The 19875-nt window shown below is 46.9% G+C and overlaps 1 protein-coding gene and 1 long non-coding RNA gene across 2 annotated transcripts; both read left to right on the top strand.

Moving 5' to 3' along the window:
- The first annotated feature begins 2159 nt into the window (after nt 1-2159).
- Nucleotides 2160-6510, top strand: LOC132591254 (uncharacterized). The gene is made up of 3 exons (XR_009556871.1): nt 2160-2306; nt 4681-4707; nt 6328-6510. It is a non-coding gene; the product is annotated as an uncharacterized LOC132591254 (long non-coding RNA).
- Nucleotides 6511-8206: 1696 nt separating this feature from the next.
- Nucleotides 8207-12858, top strand: LOC132591199 (zinc finger protein 91-like). The gene has a single exon (XM_060268462.1). It carries the CDS (start codon nt 8339-8341, stop codon nt 11195-11197), a length of 2859 nt encoding a protein of 952 aa, XP_060124445.1. The 5' UTR covers nt 8207-8338; the 3' UTR covers nt 11198-12858.
- The last annotated feature ends 7017 nt before the right edge of the window (nt 12859-19875 follow it).

Genomic DNA, 19875 nt, shown 5'->3' with positions numbered 1-19875 from the left:
TGAGGGAAAATAAATATAAGACGGAGAAACCTACTCTCCATTTCCCGTGATACACTTGTTTTCTAATACCCTTGGAAAATTTCATTTCATTTATTTAATTTATTTAAAGTGTGCTATGTTTCTGTTCAGATGTTGGCTAGGGAAACCCAGCCAGAAGGGCAGGGTATAACTAATAAATTATTATTACTCTTATTAGTGAAAAGCCATGTTGCAACACATTTTATAATGTATTTTAACGAATTAGTAGTAGTTTTGACATGTACTGCTCTCCAAAGCATAACTTGTTTTCTAAAGGGTAGGAAGTGCTTTGGGATGTGTTTAATTTGCAAGTTTCCTAGTAAATAAAATGGGAACACATTTAATCTATACAACTGCAAATCGTAAATGTCAACTGTACTTAGTCACTTGCAATGCAGCCTGGGGGGTCAATTTGGCTCCAGGGACTTTTGGTAGGTCACCATAAATGAGGCTGATTTGTGTTCTGGTCTTCCCTCCATCCTCCTCCCTTGCAAAAAATTCTGTAGACACAGGTACAGTTGCTTTTATACAAAAAAGAATGTGCTTTTCATTTTCCCTGAGTAGAGGCTGACTGTGTGACACACTTTTTTTGCAGCTGGGTGGATAAGAAAAACTCACACGTTATTTCCTTCTACCTTGCTGTTCGGGATATTAATCACAGCCCCAGGATCTTACCCAACATCACCCTGGGCTACAGCATCTATGATACCTATTCTAAGGGGAGACTGACTTCTGACTCCATGACAGACCTGCTTGCAGGTGGGAAAATCAATATTCCAAACTACAGCTGTGGGAAGCAGAAAAGGCTGCTGGCATTTCTTGAAAAGAGTGAATTCGACATCTCCACACACATTGCAAACATGTTGGGCATCTACAAGGTCCCACAGGTAATCAATGGGTCCAAGTGAAACACACCTGGCCACATTAGCCAGCTAGTTGTTGTTCTTGGCATCTGTCTGTATTGAAAGACAATGGAGTGAGTATCTGGGATGAAGTCAAACCACTGTGTTGAAAGTATCAAAGTGACGTCCACAGTGCACAAGCCTAGGCAGTGGATTCGGAAGTCCTGGGCTGCCCAGATGACAAGACCTCCCTCTCAGCCTCACTGCTGTGCTCCAAAGGAAAGCAGAGCAATGCACTTGGCACAAGCTTGGCTGCAGGAGTTGCTGGAAGGAGGCAAAGAAAGCACCACTCAGCTGACTTAGGATTTGTGCTGGGTTCACTCTTTAGCCTTTTGTTCTCCCAGATGTTGGAGGGTATGAAGGATTATGGAACTCCCTTGCAGTTGAGGACAGACAGGCCCCTTTCTTGCTGTCTTCCTTCCCTCCTTCCCTCCTTCCTTCCTTTCTTGAAATGCTTTCTTGAATTCCAAAAGAAAGCGTATATTCAGAAAAAGATAAATACATATTCCCACATGATTAGCTTCTTTCATTATAAATAACTTTTATAATGTCTTCCCATCAGCCCACATGGTTCCTAAATGCTTTTAACATGTCACACTTTTCTTTATCAGTCCATATCAATCTCCATTATTTTGTTTTCCTATGATTTTCTACATTTCTACAGCAGTCACTGCAGACCTGCCAATGAATTCTTATTTTTACGGTGCTCACTGAGATATTTTCTCTACAAGTTCCATTCTCTCCTAAATGTTTGTTCTCTGTGGTCTCTCTGTTTCCCCATCATTCGTGCCATCTCGGCATACTCCAGCAATTTCGCTTGCCACTCCAGTTTGGTCGGGATTGATTCTCCCTTCCAGTTTCTGCCTATTAACAGTTAAATACCAGCGATACAGCATTTTCATAAAATTTTCTTTCAAGGTATAGCATGCAGTAAACAGCTCTTCCTTTTTGGGAGAGAAGACTAGGCTCCCCAAAGTAGACTGGCCTTCTGCCCGTTTCGCTGGGCGGAGGCAGATCCCTGGCGGCGGCTCAGTTCCTTTGCATGCAGAAGAAGGAGCTGCTTTCAGTTGCCGGCAGGGAAGGAGACGCCCCTCCCTGGAAAAGACTCGGGGGGGGGGGGTGTATGTGAAGCTTGCACAGCTGGACAACTCTCTGCTCGGACCTCCCCCCTCTCCCACCATCATTTCGACAGGGCTGCTCTTGGTCATAGCTCTATGGGCAGACGCATTCGGAAAGGAACCCGAAGCACTTCGGAAATTTCCAAGCCGATGGGGAGGGGAGAGGAGCCCCTCCCTCCGAGGGGGCGCGTCCTTGGAGAGCCCCCAGGAAAGGAATTCGGAATAGAATAGCGGACGAGGGAAGCGGAGGGCCAGAGAGGACAAAGAGGTAATGCTGGAGGGCGGGGAAGGTGGAGAAAGAAAGGGGGCAGAGACACACACCCCCCAAGAACAACTCCCTTCCTGGGCGATATCTGCACAGGCCCCGATCCATGCAATCCGGCTGCAGATCGGGGACCTTCCATTCGCAGGGTTTGCATTGCACAGCCCCGCCCCCCCCATAAAAAAACCAGAGATCAGCCTTCCCACCATTTCCTATGGGAAATGCAGCCGGGGGGGGGGGGGTTCTGCAGAGGGAGCACCGGCAGGGTTTGCATTGCAAGGTCTCCTTTGCAGCGCCCCATCCGCTTGAGAGTCAAGAGAGGCTCAGCTGCCCTGCCCCCCCCTTGGGCGCTTTTGGGGGAATGAAATGAGAGGCCCCCAATTCCTGAGGCGCCGCGATCCTGGCTCCCCTTTGGGTGGAGAATCCAGAGAGGGAGTCCATGGAAGGGTTAAAGGAGGCGAGAGACGCCTGGATAGAGACCCCCCCTCTCTGCCCCCTCCTTGCTCATCTGGCGAGGCCCCTCAGAATGGAGAGATGTCTGCGCTTGGGGGAGATTTGGCCCCCAGGGAGAAGAGTCAGCTGACAGGGGACTTTGCCTCTGGGCAAAGGGGAGACTGGGGGGGGTGGAGGGCAGAGGAAGTTGGGGGGCTGAGGGAGGGAGGGAAGGAAGCATCCCTGGGGGAGGGATAAAAGCCATCTTGGAGAAAGAGAGAGAGACTTGGGGGCTGCCTGCCTTGACTTCTCCCTCCTGCCCAGGAATCTCCTTGGAGTCGACCAGGGAGAGATCCCTGATCCACCCACCCTCTCCTCCCTTGAAGCTCAGTCCTTGCCCTGCCATAAGTCCCAGGTCAGCTCCTGCATGGGGCGCTGGGGGCTGTTATAGAGAGTCTAACCATTGGGGGAAAGAGGAAAGGGAGGAAGCCCCCTTTATTATTTCCGCCCTTTGAGGCTTTGGCAACGACAGTCTCACCCACATGCCTGCGTTTCTCTGGAGAAGCATCTAAAGCAGGCATCCCCAAACTCGGCCCTCCAGCTGTTTTGGGACTACAACTCCCATCATCCCTGACCACTGGTCCTGTTAGCTAGGGATGATGGGAGTTGTAGTCCCAAAACAGCTGGAGGGCCTAGTTTGGGGGTGCCTGATCTAAAGGGTTCCTACCCAGAGATACCTGTGCCCAACTCCTTCTCTCCATTCCACCAATATTCCCATATTCCATTGCAATATTCCCACTACCTGTATATCTTTTCTTTTTTTAAGATACATTTTTATTAGAGTTTTTTTATATTACAGAACAAACTAATAATCACAATAAAACAAAAAATACATTCAACAGTTAATCATTTGTTATAACATAGTACAGTCAGGGGCGGAGCAAGCGGGGGTGGGGGGGCAGTACGCTCTGGGCAGCGCAATCCCAAGGGCGCCATGGCGGCTGCGCACGCCCCGCCCCTCCGGGAGGCGCACTCCACCCCCAGAATGGGCGCCAGCCCCCGGTGCCGGAGCATGAAGCTCCGCCACTGAGTTATAGTCGTACCCCAATTTAAGGACGCTTTGGTTTGAGTGCTTTCAGTTTAAGTACTCCGCGGACCCGTCTGGAACGGATTAATCCACTTTCCATTACTTACTTTCTTTTTTAAAATTACTTTTTAAAACCTAGTTTCACCCCCTAGCCCCCCCCCCCGGCACCACCCCTCTTCCACCCATGGGAGTGGAACTGGCTAGCGGAATAAATTTGTGTCGGGGGTGTTATTAGTGAATTTGCTTTTCAGCATTTTCTTTGTTTTGGGGGGAGGGGTCTTTTTTTGGAGTTTCTACTTTTCTGGTGTTTCCTTGGTTTGGGGTGGCTTGCTTGCTTTTCGAAATTATCAATAACAAAAAAATTGATACAATATCATTAGAAGCGCAAAAATTGAGATCAACAGGGGATGCATAACTTCTGGGAATCATAGCATTGTAGAGTTGGAAAGGGACCCCACGGGTCATCTAGTTCAGGCATGTCCAACAGGTAGATCATGATCTACCGGTAGATCACTGGCTCAACAACTTTGGCTCGCCTAAAAAGAAGCTCAACATTTTCCCCCTGCACCCCCACAAAACGGGGCTTTCCCCTCCCTAAACAAAGAGCTAAACAACTCTTTCACCTGAAACCCAAAAACAGGGCTTTTGTTCCTAAAGAAAGCTCAATAACTTTGACCTGAAACCCCCCCAAAAAGGGGGTAGATCATATATTGCAGTCACTTGGGAGTTGGCCACCCCTGGTCTAGTTAATCAACTGCACGGCCGTGGCCCAAATGTTAATTACTCTTGAGAGGTGGCCAGAGAGCCAGGAGGGAACCATGCTGCCTAAAACCGACTCACTTTCTCTCTCACTTTCCTTAGGTAGAGCGAAGTGTGAACGCCATTGGGGTAAGTGGGGTATTTGGGGTCATGAGGATGCCTTTTGTGTGCCAGAACGGAGAGAGAGGAGCTTGTGTTGAGATCCTCTGATTTTTGTGGGGTTGGGACATGAGCCTGTGGGTTGGCCTACATCCATGGCCCCATCCACTTTTGCCTCTGGCTGGCCCCTCCCACCGAAGGCCAGTGGCCCCTGGGTGATGGCCTGCAAAGGAAGGCGGCCCCTCAGCTGGAAAAAATCGCCCTACCCTTCCAAATGTGGGCTTGGACTTTGCATCACAAATGATGCTCTGGTGTTTTAAACTCTGATGCAGAGGAAACGGGTCCGTCAGTGGCCCTGGAGGATGCCTCTCCAGCAGCCTCAGCCAGCCAGCCACCTGCCTGCCTCCCAGGCATAGCTGTCCAGGGCATAGCTGCCAAGTACCCCGTTTTCCCCGGGAAACCCCCATTATTTTCTCCTGCCGGCGGCCATTTTTCCCCCTGATTTGCCCTTCTATGGGCACCCAAAATGGCCGCCGCTGGCTTCGAAAGTTGCGTCTACGCATGTCCGGAAGTGCATAGACACAACTTCCGGTGTTGGCGGCGGCCATTTTTGGTGCCCATAGATGGGCGGAGCGACACCGGAAGTTGCGTCTATGCACTTCCGGACATGCGTACACGTGACTTTTGAAGCTGTCGGCGGCCATTTTTGGTGCCCATAGAAGGGCAAAGCGACACTGGAAGTTGCGTTGACGCAACTTCCGGTGTCACACGGCTGCCGGTCCCAGATTCTGCAGTCCGGGACTTGGAAGGTAAGGTCCAGGGGTTGCCACCTGCCTGCCATCTTCTTCCTCCTGTCTCAGTGTTGCCTTTGTAGAACAGCAGGGAGGGAGGGGGAGGAGGAGAACAGGGATGAAACCAAACGGAGCCCTCTCTGCTTGTCGTTGCTCTGGCACCACCTGCTGTCAGGCTCCTGTCCTGTTCTACCTGCCCAAAGGAAGGCTTGCAGGAGTGGCCGGGCGCAGGAATACCAAAGGAGGATGACAAAGACATCTGCATGGCCAGTTCTAGCGTTTTATTACAACTGATCCAGAATGCAGCTGCCAGGCTGGTGACGGGGAGGGGCTGCTGGGACCATGCCACATCATCTTATTTTTACCCCACCAAAACTTCCCGATACAGGGCTGCCTTCAGATGTCCCCTAAAATTATCTCCTTGACATCTGATGGAAGGACATTCCACAGGGAGGGAACCACCAGAAGGCCCTCGGAGCTGGATCTCAGTGTCTGGGCTGAGTGATGGAGGTGGAGACGTTCCTTCAGGTCTACTGGGCCGAGGCCATTTAGGGCTTTAAAGGTCAGCACCAACACCCTGAATCGTGCCCAGAAACGCACTGGGAGCCATTGTAGGTCTTTCACAGGCATGGGCAAACTCGGCCCTCCAGATGTTTTGGGACTACAGTTCCCATCTTCCCTAACCACTGGTCCTGTTAGCTAGGGATGATGGGAATTGTGGTCCCAAAACATCTGGAAGGCTGAGTTGGCCTCTGCCTGGTCTTTCAGAACTGGTGTTATATGGTCCCAGCAGCTGCTCCCAGTCACCAACCTGGCTGCCATATTTGATGTCTTCTCTTTTTCTGTTTTTGTTTTACAGGAATAAAGTGATACGAAGCCGTTTCTTGTGTGACGTGCAACGCCACCAAGCCAGCTTGCTTTGGATATAATTGCGAGTAAGAATTCTCTCTCTCTCATTCCCACATTAGAAAAAAAATACAATTACAAATGACATTTGGGGGAGGTGGGGTCGTCCCCCCCAAGGACTGTTGTGGGCGTTGCTTGGTAGGTGGGTTTATTTAAAGGATTTTTCCGGGTCATGTGGGGGGGGGGTTATATATTTTTTGTGTGTAGTGGGTTCTGCTGGGGAGGGATGTTTTTCATTTCTTTTGGAGGACTGTTGTGGGCACTGTTAGGGAGGTGTTTTTTGTGGGTTTTTAAAGGACATTTGTGGGCAGGGTGAGCCACAGGGTTTTGGCCGCCTCGGGAAGTGTGTTGGGCGGATGGCGGCTGTAGACTATGGCCTGCTTTGGGAGCTGGTAGGTGTGGGGTGTTCTAGTTTTTTACTGTGTGGGTCGTGGGGGAGGTGGGATTGTTGCTTTAGAAGAGGTCTATTGCGGTGTTTGAGGTTGTGTCGGCCTCTGGGTTTTGTCTTCCGTTGCCGTGTCGTGGGTTGAGGAAACAAATGGCGGGCAGGTGTTTGAGGCTGCAATGTGAGGCACCAGTGGTGGGAGGCCGCTGATTCCGGCGCAGCGTTAGAGGCGGAGAATTGAATTCGAAAATGGTGGGCAGTCGTCTGAGGCTGCAAATGGCGGGTTGCCGTTTGAGGTGGTGAGTGCAAGATTTCACCTCAGGAGGTGGGCGGCGGGAGGCCGCGCGGTTTAGGAGACAGAAGCTAAAATGGTAGGCAGGCGTTTGAGGTGGCGGTGGCGGTGTGGCTTTGGAGGCAACAGCGCGTGATCTGGCTTTCTATTGGATGCTGCTGCAGTCTTCAGAGCTTCTGGTGGTGATGTGTAATTTGGGCGCCACTTTTTTGTGTTTAATCATTAGTTTAGGTGTGAAAGGTGTGGTTTTTTGGGAAAAGATTTTTGCCAGATCCCTTCCTAATGGGCATGGATTGTTGTGGCCAAATATGTTACATTACAGTTCAGCAGTTACAGAGAAAGTCTATGACCTCCGCGCACGCAATGCCTACATTTTGATATATATAGACTCGGCTTCCAACTTTAGGAAGGTGGCGTGGGGGCTCTCTGATGCTGCCAGATTCTGCCCGGGTCCTGGAACCACCTTCACAGCGATCTTTATATAAATAGTTTCTCCTTTCAGAAAGACACAGTGGAGATTCCCTAGTCCAATGTCAGGAGGCGGGTGCAAGATCAGGTGGCATATAATTATAGGAAATAGTAATTGGGTTGGATGTATTAATCTGGCCTTCCCAGCAGTCAGGCTCCAGCTGCTTTCCTTCTGCATCTCCAGATGCAAGGCTGATAGATTTTCCTACCTGAGCAGTCCTTCAGCCGACCACAAGCACCAAGCCTTCTCACTAGACTTATATATGGGTCTCCGAACATGGTCAACATGCACCTCTTGAGGCCAAAGGGACTGTGCGGGTGATTAATTAAGATCTAGGGGTCCAAGGGGATAAAATGTGGCCCAAGGGATGGAGGATTATTGTGCAGAGGATGAAGAACTTAATTATGAATTTAGGACCCTGATGAATAGTGGGCAGGTTCATGGACAAAGAGCAGCTCCCTTTCCTGTGAGAAACCTCGTTATTTAAAAAGCAAATCCCACAGTTCAACCGTATTCTAAGATAAAGCTTCTAAAACACATTACCATTATTTGGCATTCTTTCATTTGTATTTCCTAAAAACTGGGAACATATGGAGGAGAGAATATACAAGATGTTAAAATAAGAGCAGGTGCTAATTGATGTGTGTAATATTCCTTTCTTCTCTTCCTAGATTTCCTCCCCCCCCCCCCCGCCCCGGTCGAAAGAAGACAATGGAGAAGGCAGTCAAAATTTTGGTGGGCCATGTCCAATGGGAATAACAAAGAAGTAATTGAAATTTGTGGAGTGTGGAAAGAGAGAGGATAAACAATTTAAAAGTATGGAGTGTGGAAAGAGCTTCACTGACAGTGGAACACTTAGAAAACATCAACGGACTCACACTGGGGAGAAACCATTTAAATGCATGGAGTGTGGAAAAAGCTTTGGTTGGAGTTCAAACCTCCGTATACATAAACACACTCACACAGGGGAGAAACCATATAAATGTATGGAGTGTGGAAGGAGCTTCAGGCAGATTGGACACCTTAGAAACCATCAACGAACCCACACAGGGGAAAAACCATTTGAATGCATGGAGTGTGGAAGGAGCTTCATTGAGAGTGGAAAGCTTAGAATTCATCAACAAACTCACACAGGGGAGAAACCATTTATATGCATAGAATGTGGGAAGAGTTTCAGACACAGTGGAAGCCTTAAAATCCATCAACAGGTTCACACAGGAGAGAAACCATTTATATGTATGAAGTGTGGGAAGAGCTTCAGTTATAGCAGAACACTTAGAAAGCACCAATGGACTCACTCAGGAGAGAAACCATTTAAATGCATGGAGTGTGGAAAGAGCTTCAGTGAGAGTGGAAAACTTAGAATTCATCAACGGACTCACACGGGGGAGAAACCATTTAACTGTATGGAATGTGGAAAGAGCTTCACTTATAGTGCAGCACTAAAAAGACATAAATGGTCTCACACAGGGGAGAAACCATTTAAATGCATGGAATGTGGAAAAAACTTTATTGATAGTAGAACACTTAGAATCCACCATCAAACTCACACAGGGGAAAAACCATTTGAATGTATGGAGTGTGGAAAGAGCTTCACTTACAGTGGATCACTAAAAAAACACCAACGGATTCACACGGGGGAGAAACCATTTAAATGCATGGAGTGCGGAAAGAGCTTCATCGACAGTGGAACACTTAGAATCCATCATCAAACTCACACAGGGGAGAAACCATTTAAGTGCATGGAATGTGGGAAGAGCTTCAGTCGGAGTGGAGACCTGAATTCACATAATCAAACTCACACAGGGGAGAAACCATTTAAATGCATGGACTGTGGAAAGAGCTTCACTGATAGTAGAACATTTAGAAGACATAAAGCAACTCACACAGGTGAGAAACAATTTACATGCATGGAATGTGGGAAGTGCTTCAGTCAGAGTGGAAGCCTTAGAATCCATCAACGGGTTCACACAGGGGAGAAACCATTTAACTGTATGCAGTGTGGAAAGAGCTTCACTTATAGTAATGAACTAAGAAGACATCAATGGATTCACACAGGGGAGAAACCATTTAAATGCATGGAGTGCGGAAAGAGCTTCATTGACAGTGGAACACTTAGAATCCATCATCAAACTCACACAGGGGATAAACCATTTAAATGCATGGACTGTGGAAAGTGCTTCAGTCAGACTGGACAGCTTAGAATTCATCAACGGACTCACACAGGAGAGAAACCATTTAAATGTGTGGAATGTGGAAAGTGCTTCAGTCAGAGTGGAAAGCTTAGAATTCATCAACGGACTCACACAGGAGAGAAACCATTTAAATGCATGGAATGTGGAAAGTGCTTCAGTCGTGGTGAAGACCTGAATTTGCATCATCAGACTCACACAGGAGAGAAACCATTTAAATGCATGGAGTGTGGAAAGAGCTTCAGTCACAGTGGACAACTTAGAATTCATCAACGGACTCACACAGGAGTTAAACCATTTAAATGCATGGAATGTGGAAAGTGCTTCAGTCAGAGTGGACAGCTTAGAATTCATCAACGGACTCACACAGGACTTAAACCATTTAAATGCATGGAATGTGGAAAGTGCTTCAGTCAGAGTGGACAGCTTAGAATTCATCAACAGACTCACACAGGAGAGAAACCATTTAAATGCATGGAATGTGGAAAGTGCTTCAGTCGTGGTGGAGACCTGAATTTGCATCATCAGACTCACACAGGAGAGAAACCATTTAAATGCATGGAGTGTGGAAAGAGCTTCAGTCGCAGTGAACAGCTTAGAATTCATCAACGGAGTCACACAGGGGAGAAACCATTTAAATGTATGGACTGTGGAAAGAGCCTCACTACTAGTCGAAACCTTAGAATTCATCAATGGACTCACACAGGGCAGAAACCATTTAAATGCATGGACTGTGGAAAGAGCTTCACTATTAGTCGAAACCTTAGAATTCATCAATGGACTCACACAGGGAAGAAACCATTTAAATGCATGGACTGTGGAAAGAGCTTCACTACTAGTCGAAACCTTAGAATTCATCAATGGACTCACACAGGAGAGAAACCATTTAAATGCATGGAGTGTGGAAAGAGCTTCAGTCAGAATGGAGACCTTAGAAACCATCAACGGACGCACACAGGAGAGAAACCATTTAAATGTATGGAATGTGGAAAGAGCTTCACTTGGGGTAGAACACTTAGAATTCATAAACTGAGTCACACAGGAGAGAAACCATTTAAATGCATGGAGTGTGGAAAGAGCTTCAGTCATAGTAGACTGCTTAAAAATCATCAACGGACTCACACGGGGGAGAAACCATTTAAATGCATGGAATGTGGAAAGTGCTTCAGTTACAGTGGACACCTTAGAATTCATGAACGGACTCACACGGGGGAGAAACCATTTAAATGCATGGAGTGTGGAAAGTGCTTCATTGAGGGTGGAAAACTTAGGAGACATCAACGGAGTCACACGGGGGAGAAACCATTTAAATGCATGGAATGTGGAAAGTGCTTCAGTCAGAGTGGGAAGCTGAATTCACATCATCGAACACACACAGGAGAGAAACCATTTCAATGTATTGAGTGTGGAATGAGCTTCAGTCAGAGTGGACTTCTTACAAAACATCAACAAACTCATACAGGGGAGAAACCATATAAGTGTTAGGGAAGTGGATAGAGGTTCAGTTGTAGTGGAAGTCTTACAAACCATCTAAAGACTCTGAGGGGTAAGAGCTGTAAGAGTGGTAACAACAAGCCTTATGACTCAGTAGAGAGAGAGGGGGGGAGCCTTCTTTGTTATTCCTTGTGCCCTCAGTATTTCCTAACATCAGGGTCTTTTCCAGAGAGTCTGGAAAAGTTGTTACTACTAGTAGCTTAAACTCAGTGTTTGAACCAACTAGTTACAAAAGGTTCAAAACATGTCACGTGGTTTTCTCAGATTCCTGACCAAGATTATCATGAGACGTACTCACCAACAGTCAAATTTGAAAGCACCAGACTGTTGATGAAGCTTGCTGCTGAAGAAGGCATGACTGTTTCTCATCATGATGTGAATACTGTACTGTGTTTTTAATGGTGTTCTTGATGAGAATATTTATATACTACCACCAGATGGCGTACAAATAAAAAAGGGAATGGTATGCAAGTTAAAAAAATCTTTATATGGTCTAAAACAAATTGCTCGTTGCTGGCACACTAAACTAACTGATGTACTATTTTCATTAGGTTTTCAACAAGGAAAAGCAGATTCTTGTGTGTTTGTGAAAGAGTGTAATCAACAGAAACTGTATTGTGTGTGTTATGTTGATGATATTTTATTATTCCGGAAGGATGTAAACATCTACAGAAACACTCTTTCAAAATTGCAAAAGCATTTTGAAATGAAAGATTTAGGAGATGTAAGTAACTATCTCTAGAGGTTGAAAGAAACGAGAAAGGTGACATTTTGCTGCATCAAACTCGTAAAATCAATGATTTAATTGAAAGTTGAATCTAACTGATGGAAACGCTGTAGACACTCCCATGGTAACAGGTTATCAGCATGATACAAATGCTGAAGCTTTTTCTGACACTACAAGCTCAAGGTGTACCGGACCAGATATTGCCATTGCTGTGAATATACTTAGCAGATGTGTTAATAATCCAACAGTGCAAGATTTCAAGCCATTAAAACGCATTGTTAGGTACTTGAAGGGTAGTGTACATTACTGGTTAAGACTTACTAGTTAAAAGTCTGGAGGACTAGAAATCTATGCAGGTGCCAGTTTTGGCAGTGATACAACGGATGGCAAAAGTGTATCAGGTGTTTTTTATTTATCCAATCAAGGTTTGTTTGATTGGTCTTGCAGGAAACAAGCAACAGTGAGCATGAGTTCATGTGAAGCTGAACTTAATGCTTAAACTTTTTCACTCATGGGTGTAGAGTCGTTGCAACAACTATGTCAGGATGTGAGAGTGAAAGTTTCTTGTCCAATTCAGGTTTATCAGGACAACAAAGCCTGCATAGAGTTAATACATTCAGAAGGGTGCAAACAGAGAACGAAGCATTCACAAATTAAATTGCACCGGCCCAGAGAGTGTATTAAAAATGGAATTGTGAAAGTTTCATATATGTCAGGAAAGGAAATTTCAGCAGATGTGTTGACCAAAGCTGTTAATAAAAGAACAACTTGACATATATGTAAAGAAGTTACAATTGTGTTAGAATTTCATGAAGGTCGGAGTGAAAAGGGAGAGGTTGCTAGTATTTTCATCCACCCCTTTCTGTCAGTCTTATGACTCAGTAGAGGGGGGGGAGCCTATAGTTATATTTGTTTAGATTATTAAAATAAAAGAAGAATAAAAGCTGAACTTTATCTGTTTATTGGTGCTCACAGCTAGCAGTTGTGAGTCCAGATATATGATTAAAATCCATCAGATTCTGCTTTGGTTATTGTGGGATGCTTTTTATAGTGTAGAACCTGTTTCTCTCCGAGTTGACAGTTTTTCTCACATCAGCACCAGGAAATCCATCTTAAAGGCATGCAGCGTATGTGAGCTTCTGTTGTTTGTATGTAACGTTGTCTAGACATGTATTTAAAGTAATGAAGGTAACATTTCACAATAGTATGCATAATATAATATTGAATGCACTGTTAGATAGGGAGGGGGAGTGTGTGAGTCTGGAGTGTTGCTTCTGAATGAGGATGGACTGAGAGCGAACTGGTTTTGGTGTTTGGGGGAGGGAGTTGGAAATGTTTGTATCTGGGAATGGAGAGTTGCACAAAGTGGAGCTGAGAAACCCTCACCTTTTCTTTTGATTTATAGATAGATTGGGCATAGATATGTTTTGTGGCAGGAGAAATAAAAGGGGTTTTTACTGGCATAACCAGGAAAGGCTCTGTTCCTACCTGCACGTCTTGCATGAGGAGGGAAGGGGGCACAGGGAAGAAGGGGCCGTACCAGAGCATCTAAAAGCAATGTAAGGATGAGTATAATGTGGAAGGAGGTTCAGGTAGGTCCCAAACCGAGAGTGCTAAGGGTCAACTTCCTCCAAATCCACCAGCTGCCCCAAGGCAGGAGCCACCTCTGGGCCCAGAGGGTGGAAAGCCTCCCTCCACCTTTGAAACAGGACATGATCCAACAGAGTCCTCCTGGCAGCAGAGCACAATGTGTAATATTGACATAATTATCTTATTGTTGCTGTTGCCATCATGGACTGGCTGGATGCAGAGGAGGGGGGAGACCCCTATTTTCACTCTCCTAAATCTTCCACCATTCCTGCTTCATTGGGTTCCATGAGTTCTAGTTTTATGAAAAGGGGGGGGGGGGGGCTTTTCTCTATCCTCTTTCTCCATGCTATCTGATCAGTCGGTCCTTCCTTGTCGTCTCTCCAAACTAAAAGGTCCCAAATACTGATCTGTGCACAGTACTCCAAATGCGTTCACACCCTAGATCTGCATGAGACCTTTAGGATAGTGGCAGGTGTATGTTTTGCTAAATGCAAAATGGTTCTTTGATTCGATTCTGAAGCAATACAAGCACAAGTGAGTGAGACGTTTTACAGATTTTTTTTTTCTGAGCAGCAAGAAAAATATACGTCCCCATCTCAAGCTACCTGGGGGTCACTTCGGCACTGGCTACCCCCAGGTAGCTTGAGATGCAAACTCCTTATTGCCATGCTAAAAATCTAGATATTATATACAGGCTGTGCTCATGTTTTATGGCCAGACAGGCTTAGCTAGGCCACTCTGCATCAAAGGGTAAAAGCCAGGCCATACATCTCAGGCTTTTACTGAGCGGCGCATAGATAACACATCAAAGGCTGTTTATAAGACATAGAACATTGGAATGCAGAGCCAGATTTCCCTATCAGATCACTATCTCCTCAAAATACAAAAATCTTCCGCAATTAATCCATACAGTGTATTTCCAATCCCTTCCCTAAAGATCCCCAGCGTGGGATTTTTCCAAGCTACTGCACACGGGGTCAACATCTTCCCTGAGTTACCTAACATGACCCCAAGGTCTCGCTCCTGGTCCCTCACCTCCTCCCCATCAGCCTCTATGTGAAATTAATATTTTTTTGGCCCAACATGGATTTGTTTAATCTTGTTGACAATGAACTGGAACCCTGGCAGAACGAATGCATTATTATTATTATTATTATTATTATTATTATTATTATTATTACCACACCCATATATTACTTCCAGAAAATGTCAAACACACAAAAATGCCTCCAGAGGTCTTCCAAAAGTTATGTACTGTGGTACCTCTGGTTATAAACACCTCAGGTTACAAACACTTTAGGTTACAAACTCCGCTAATCTGGAAGTTGTACCTCGGGTTGAGAACTTTACCTCAGGATGAGAGCAGAAATAGAAATAGGAATAGTTTTATTGGCCAAGTACACCCAAAACATACTTGGAATTTTGCTTCGACTACATTGCAATGTAAATGTACCTTATACAAACACTCTTCCACTCACAATACAATACACAATACAAAAGGAACCGCCACCCATAACTGGCCTCCCCTTCTGCTACACAACTACGAATTTAACAATTTGATGGCACAAGGGGGGGAACTGTTCCTGTGCCTTTTTTGTGTATAGAGTCCTGTAGCGACATCCAGATGGAAGTAAATAAAACAGATTATGACCGGGATGCAAAGGATCTGCGGCAATTCCCTCTGCTCTCTTCCTAGCTCGGATAGTATAAAGTGTGGCACTGTGGGTTAAACCACTGAGCCTAGGGCTTGCTGATCAGAAGGTCAGCGGTTCGAATCCCTGTGACGGGGTGAGCTCCCGTTGCTCGGTCCCAGCTCCTGCCAACCTAGCAGTTCAAAAGCATGTCAAAATGCAAGTAGATAAATAGGAACCGCTACAGCGGGAAGGTAAACAGCGTTTCCATGTGCTGCTCTGGTTCACCAGAAGTGGCTTTGTCATGCTGGCCACATGACCTGGAAGCTATACGCCGGCTCCCTCGGCCAATAATGCGAGATGAGCGCCGTAACCCCAGAGTCGGTCACGACTGGACCTAATGGTCAGGGGTCCCTTTACCTTTTTTATTGTAGGCAAACTAGCACCAATTACCCTTTCTGCTATTCTTACTACTCGTTGTAGCCTTTTCTTGTCTTTCTTGAAGGCTGTGCCGTACCAGGCAGTAACAGAATTACAGAGAACAGTTTCAATGGTACCTCTGTATAATTGGATCAACACTTCTTGGGGCAATTTAAATTTTCTTAGTTGACACAAGAAATACATCCTCTGGTGGGCCTTTTTAATAATACTATTGATGTTGCCTGGCCATAGAGCCCAGGAACTTAAAGGACTCTACTACTACAACCCTATTACCGAGGATGGAAAGATGGAATAGTGCCTTCTGAAATCAATTACCATTTCCACTTTCTTTTGGGCATTTAGCGCCAAATTATTCCTGCTGCACCACGAAGCAAGCTGTCTTCTTCCTGCCTATATGCAGATTCATCGTTCTCCCGGATAAGCCCAATAACTGTTGTATCATCTGCAGATTTCAAGATCTTAACCGATGGATCAGTTGAGCTGCAGTCATTTGTGTATAGAGAGAAAAGCAGGGGGGAGAGCACACACCCCTGGGGAGCACCTGTACTGATGGTATTGTTGCTCGATATAATTTTTCCCAGCCTCATCCGCTGCCTCCTGTTCGTTAAACCGATAAAACAACAACAGGACATAACAACAGGTGGTCGGCTTGTGTGCATCGAGAGCATTTTATGCTTGAGTGCCATAGCTATTTCGAGAACATTGCATGCTGCTTAAGATGAAAGTTGCACTAGTTACAGACAATTGAAATGAAGTTTTACAGTTTTATAGCCTTTGGTCAAGAGTCCAGTTACTGGCCAGGGCTGGCCATATGCCTCAGAAGCACACTCTTCTCTCCCTCCACAAACCTCCCAATTATGTGGCCCCTCTTCCTTCTCCTCTCCAGGCCATCTCTCTTCCGAAAATGTGGATGGAGACACTTCCCCTCTAACCTTGCCTCTCTTTCCTTTCTCTTTCCTTTCCTCTCTAGGAAGTGGAGCTCATTGATGCTGGGGAAGGAATGAGTGGCAAAAGGGGATTCTTCCTTTACCCCCTCTCCCATAAAATATAATTTTCCTTCCCTCCAAACCAGCTCTATAATTCCATTTTTTTTCCTGAAAAGGTCTCAGGTTCCATGCCCGGCAGCGGCACAGAAAAGACTCCCCCCCCCAATCTCTGAAAAGACTCCTCGGGGCATGAAAGTAAATAGGCGGGGGGTGGGTGGGTCCCTGACGGAGCCCCAAAGAGCAAGAGGCAAATGGCAACTCCGTCACATCTGCTTAGCACAGATGGAGGGGCTGCTCTAAGTCATGGAAGCCACTGGGGGGGATCCCCCAGGCATAACGTAGGAATGTTTCCAGCCTGGCACCCCGATGTCTTCATGACCCGTGCCTTGTAGACAGCGGGGACATATTCAGATATCTCGCAGAGTATAATGCAGATGGACTGAGGCAGAGGTGTGTGCTATAAACTATGTTTATTACTAAGTATAAGGCAGAGCAAAAGAAAGCCCAAAGAAGAAAAAGACAATAAACGGAAACAGAGTACAGCAAACATCCATTCCGGTGATTCCAACCATCTGTGGGATGCATGAACACAGTATTGTGACTGCACAGTGAGAGGAATAGAAACCAACACTAAGGCCATAGCTCTTTGTTGTTTAGTCGTGTCCAACTCTTCGTGACCCCATGGACCATAGCACGCCAGGCACTCCTGTCTTCCACTGCCTCCCGCAGTTTGGTCGAACTCATGTTGGTAGCTTTGAGAACACTGTCCAGCCATCTCGTCCTCTGTCGTCCCCTTCTCCTAGTGCCCTCAATGTTTCCCAGCATCAGGGTCTTTTCCAGGGAGTCTTCTCTTCTCATGAGGTGGCCAAAGTATTGCAGCCTCAGCTTCACAATCTGTCCTTCCAGTGAGCACTCAGGGCTGATTTCCACTGCAAAAGCGGGGGTGACTCTGAAAAGGAGAGAACGCAGTCGCAGGCTGGGCAAAAATGGGTGAGTTTAGCCCCCTTTTCTTCAGGGTTTCAGGTCGCTGATAGAGCAGCAGAACCAGGAACTTCGCAGTCTGAGAAGGGGGGGGGGAGACGACTTTGAGAGGGTCGCTCTGCAACCAGGAGGAAGGCAGTGTTTAGAGGACTCTTTGTTTGAGGAGGGGGTTGAAATGCAAGGGAAGGGCAAGGGAGGGAAGACCAGACATTGCCACCCTTCCTGGATTCAGACTGAACAACTCGTAGCCAAGAGGATCTGGTGGACGGAGTGCTGCTGGCCCATCTCTGAGCTTCACGGAGGACCTTGGAAGGCAAACATGGGCGGAGGGAGGGAGGGAGGGCCCCCTGGCTTTCCTGGATCAGCCCCTCCCCCACTATCCTGATCCTAAGAAGTTGGGGGGGGGGCTCATCTTCCTTGCTTTTCACACACACACCCCATCCCATGTCCCCACGGAGCCAGCCCCAAGAGCAGGAGGCCAAAGGCAGCGCCGTCCCGTCCGATTCCTATCCCAACACAAGGAGAGGCTGCTCTGGCAAGCGCATCCCAAAAGGAACCGGAAGTGTCACTGCTAAATGTGCCGAAAGTTTCTAGGCCGGAAGGGGGGCCAGAAGGGAAGTTTGGGGAGGGGAGGAGGGGCGTCACTGCAGACCCCCCCCCCAACCCTTTTTATTGCGCATAAGGAAAGCGGAATAATCTGGAGCCAGGGAGGCGCAGGAGCAGAGAGGACCAAGAGGTAAAGAGGAAGAGTGGGATAATAGAAGGGGGAGATAAGGGGGGGGAGGGGAGGACAAAGAGACCCCCCTAAAGAAAGCGCCCTCCCTGGTGCCCATCGACAGGGGCCAGGATCCATGCGATCCAGGTGGGAAGTGGGGACCCAACACCTGCAGGGTTTGCCTTGCAAGATCTCCTTGGCAGCAGCACCGCCAAACTCCCCTTTCTCTTTCCTGGGGGGCCGAGAGATGCTCAGCTGCCCTGCACCCCCTTGGACGTCTTGGAGGGAAGGGAAAGCCGAGGACCCCCATCCCCAAGCAGGGCTGGGGGGTTGAGCTGAGGCCCCCAATTCTCCCGGTTTCCCCCTGGCAGGAATCCCTGGGGTCGTGGGGCGCCGGCTGGGTCCCTTTTGGCTGGGGAAAGGGAGAGAGGGAGTCCATGGAAGGGTTAAAGGGGGCGAGAGAGGCCTGGATAGAGACCCCCCTCCCCGTCTCCCTCCTTGCTCATCTGGCGAGGCCCCTCCGGATGGAGAGGTGGGGCCCTTGGGAGAGATTTGGAAAGAAGGGTGAGCCGGCCAGGGGGGCCTCTGGGCAAAGAAGAAACTCGGGGGTGGAGGGAGAAGGGCAGAGGAAGTTGGGAGGCTTAGGTAGGAAAGGAAGCATTCCTGGGGGAGGGATCGAAGCCATCTTGGAGAAAGAGAGAGAGACTTGGGGGCTGCCTGCCTTGACTTCGCCCTCCTGCCCAGGCATCTCCTTGGAGTAGACCAGGGAGAGATCCCTGAACAGGAGGCCTGATCCACCCACCCTCTCCTCCCTTGAAGCTCAGTCCTTGCCCTGCCATAAGTTCCAGGTCAGCTCCTGCATGGGGCGCTGGGGGCTGTTATAGGGAGTCTAACCATTGGGGGAAAGAGGAAAGGGAGGAAGCCCACTTTATTATTTCCTTTTTAAATTAAGATTTATTAAGATTTTCTGATACATATAAGGATCACACTTAACATTCACAAGAGAATACCATACAAATGAGGAAAAAATAAAAATAAAAAACATTAAAAAGAAACACACAAAAAACAATAAAGAAAATATATATAAAAAACAAATCTTATACTTATGACTTATTAATAACTTTGACTTCCCCGACCCTCCCTCTCCGAGTCTAATTAAATCCCACAAATACCGGTACAGCTATTCATACTTAAACAAAAAATAAAATTAAAAAATAAAGAGGAGAACATTTCAATATCATTCCTAATAACATTCTATTTTTGCCATTAATCTCGTAACTAACTTCGTATTTTTAATCCCTTTAGCCTATAATTTCCCCCCACAAGTACTCCATTCCTTCCTTTACTATTTTCACTATCCCTTTTAACATCAAATAAAAAGTTTTTCATCCCTCCTTCCCCTGGTTGCCAATTCTCCAGATGCCTAGACAAGTTCCATTAATACCTTTCCACTTCCAGACCGTCTCAATCCATCCACTCGATACATTCACCCATATTCTCACCCCACACCAGCTTTGATCCAATTCAGCCCACCCCCCTCCCTCACCATGCACTGCTGTCTGACTGATTCTTTAATCCATACCCACCGCCATCCTTTC

This window comes from Zootoca vivipara, chromosome 2 (assembly GCF_963506605.1).
Source record: "Zootoca vivipara chromosome 2, rZooViv1.1, whole genome shotgun sequence".
Lineage (NCBI taxonomy): Eukaryota > Metazoa > Chordata > Lepidosauria > Squamata > Lacertidae > Zootoca > Zootoca vivipara.
The sequence above is the reverse complement of the archived record's forward strand: the minus strand, read 5'-3'. Positions and strand labels throughout refer to the sequence as shown.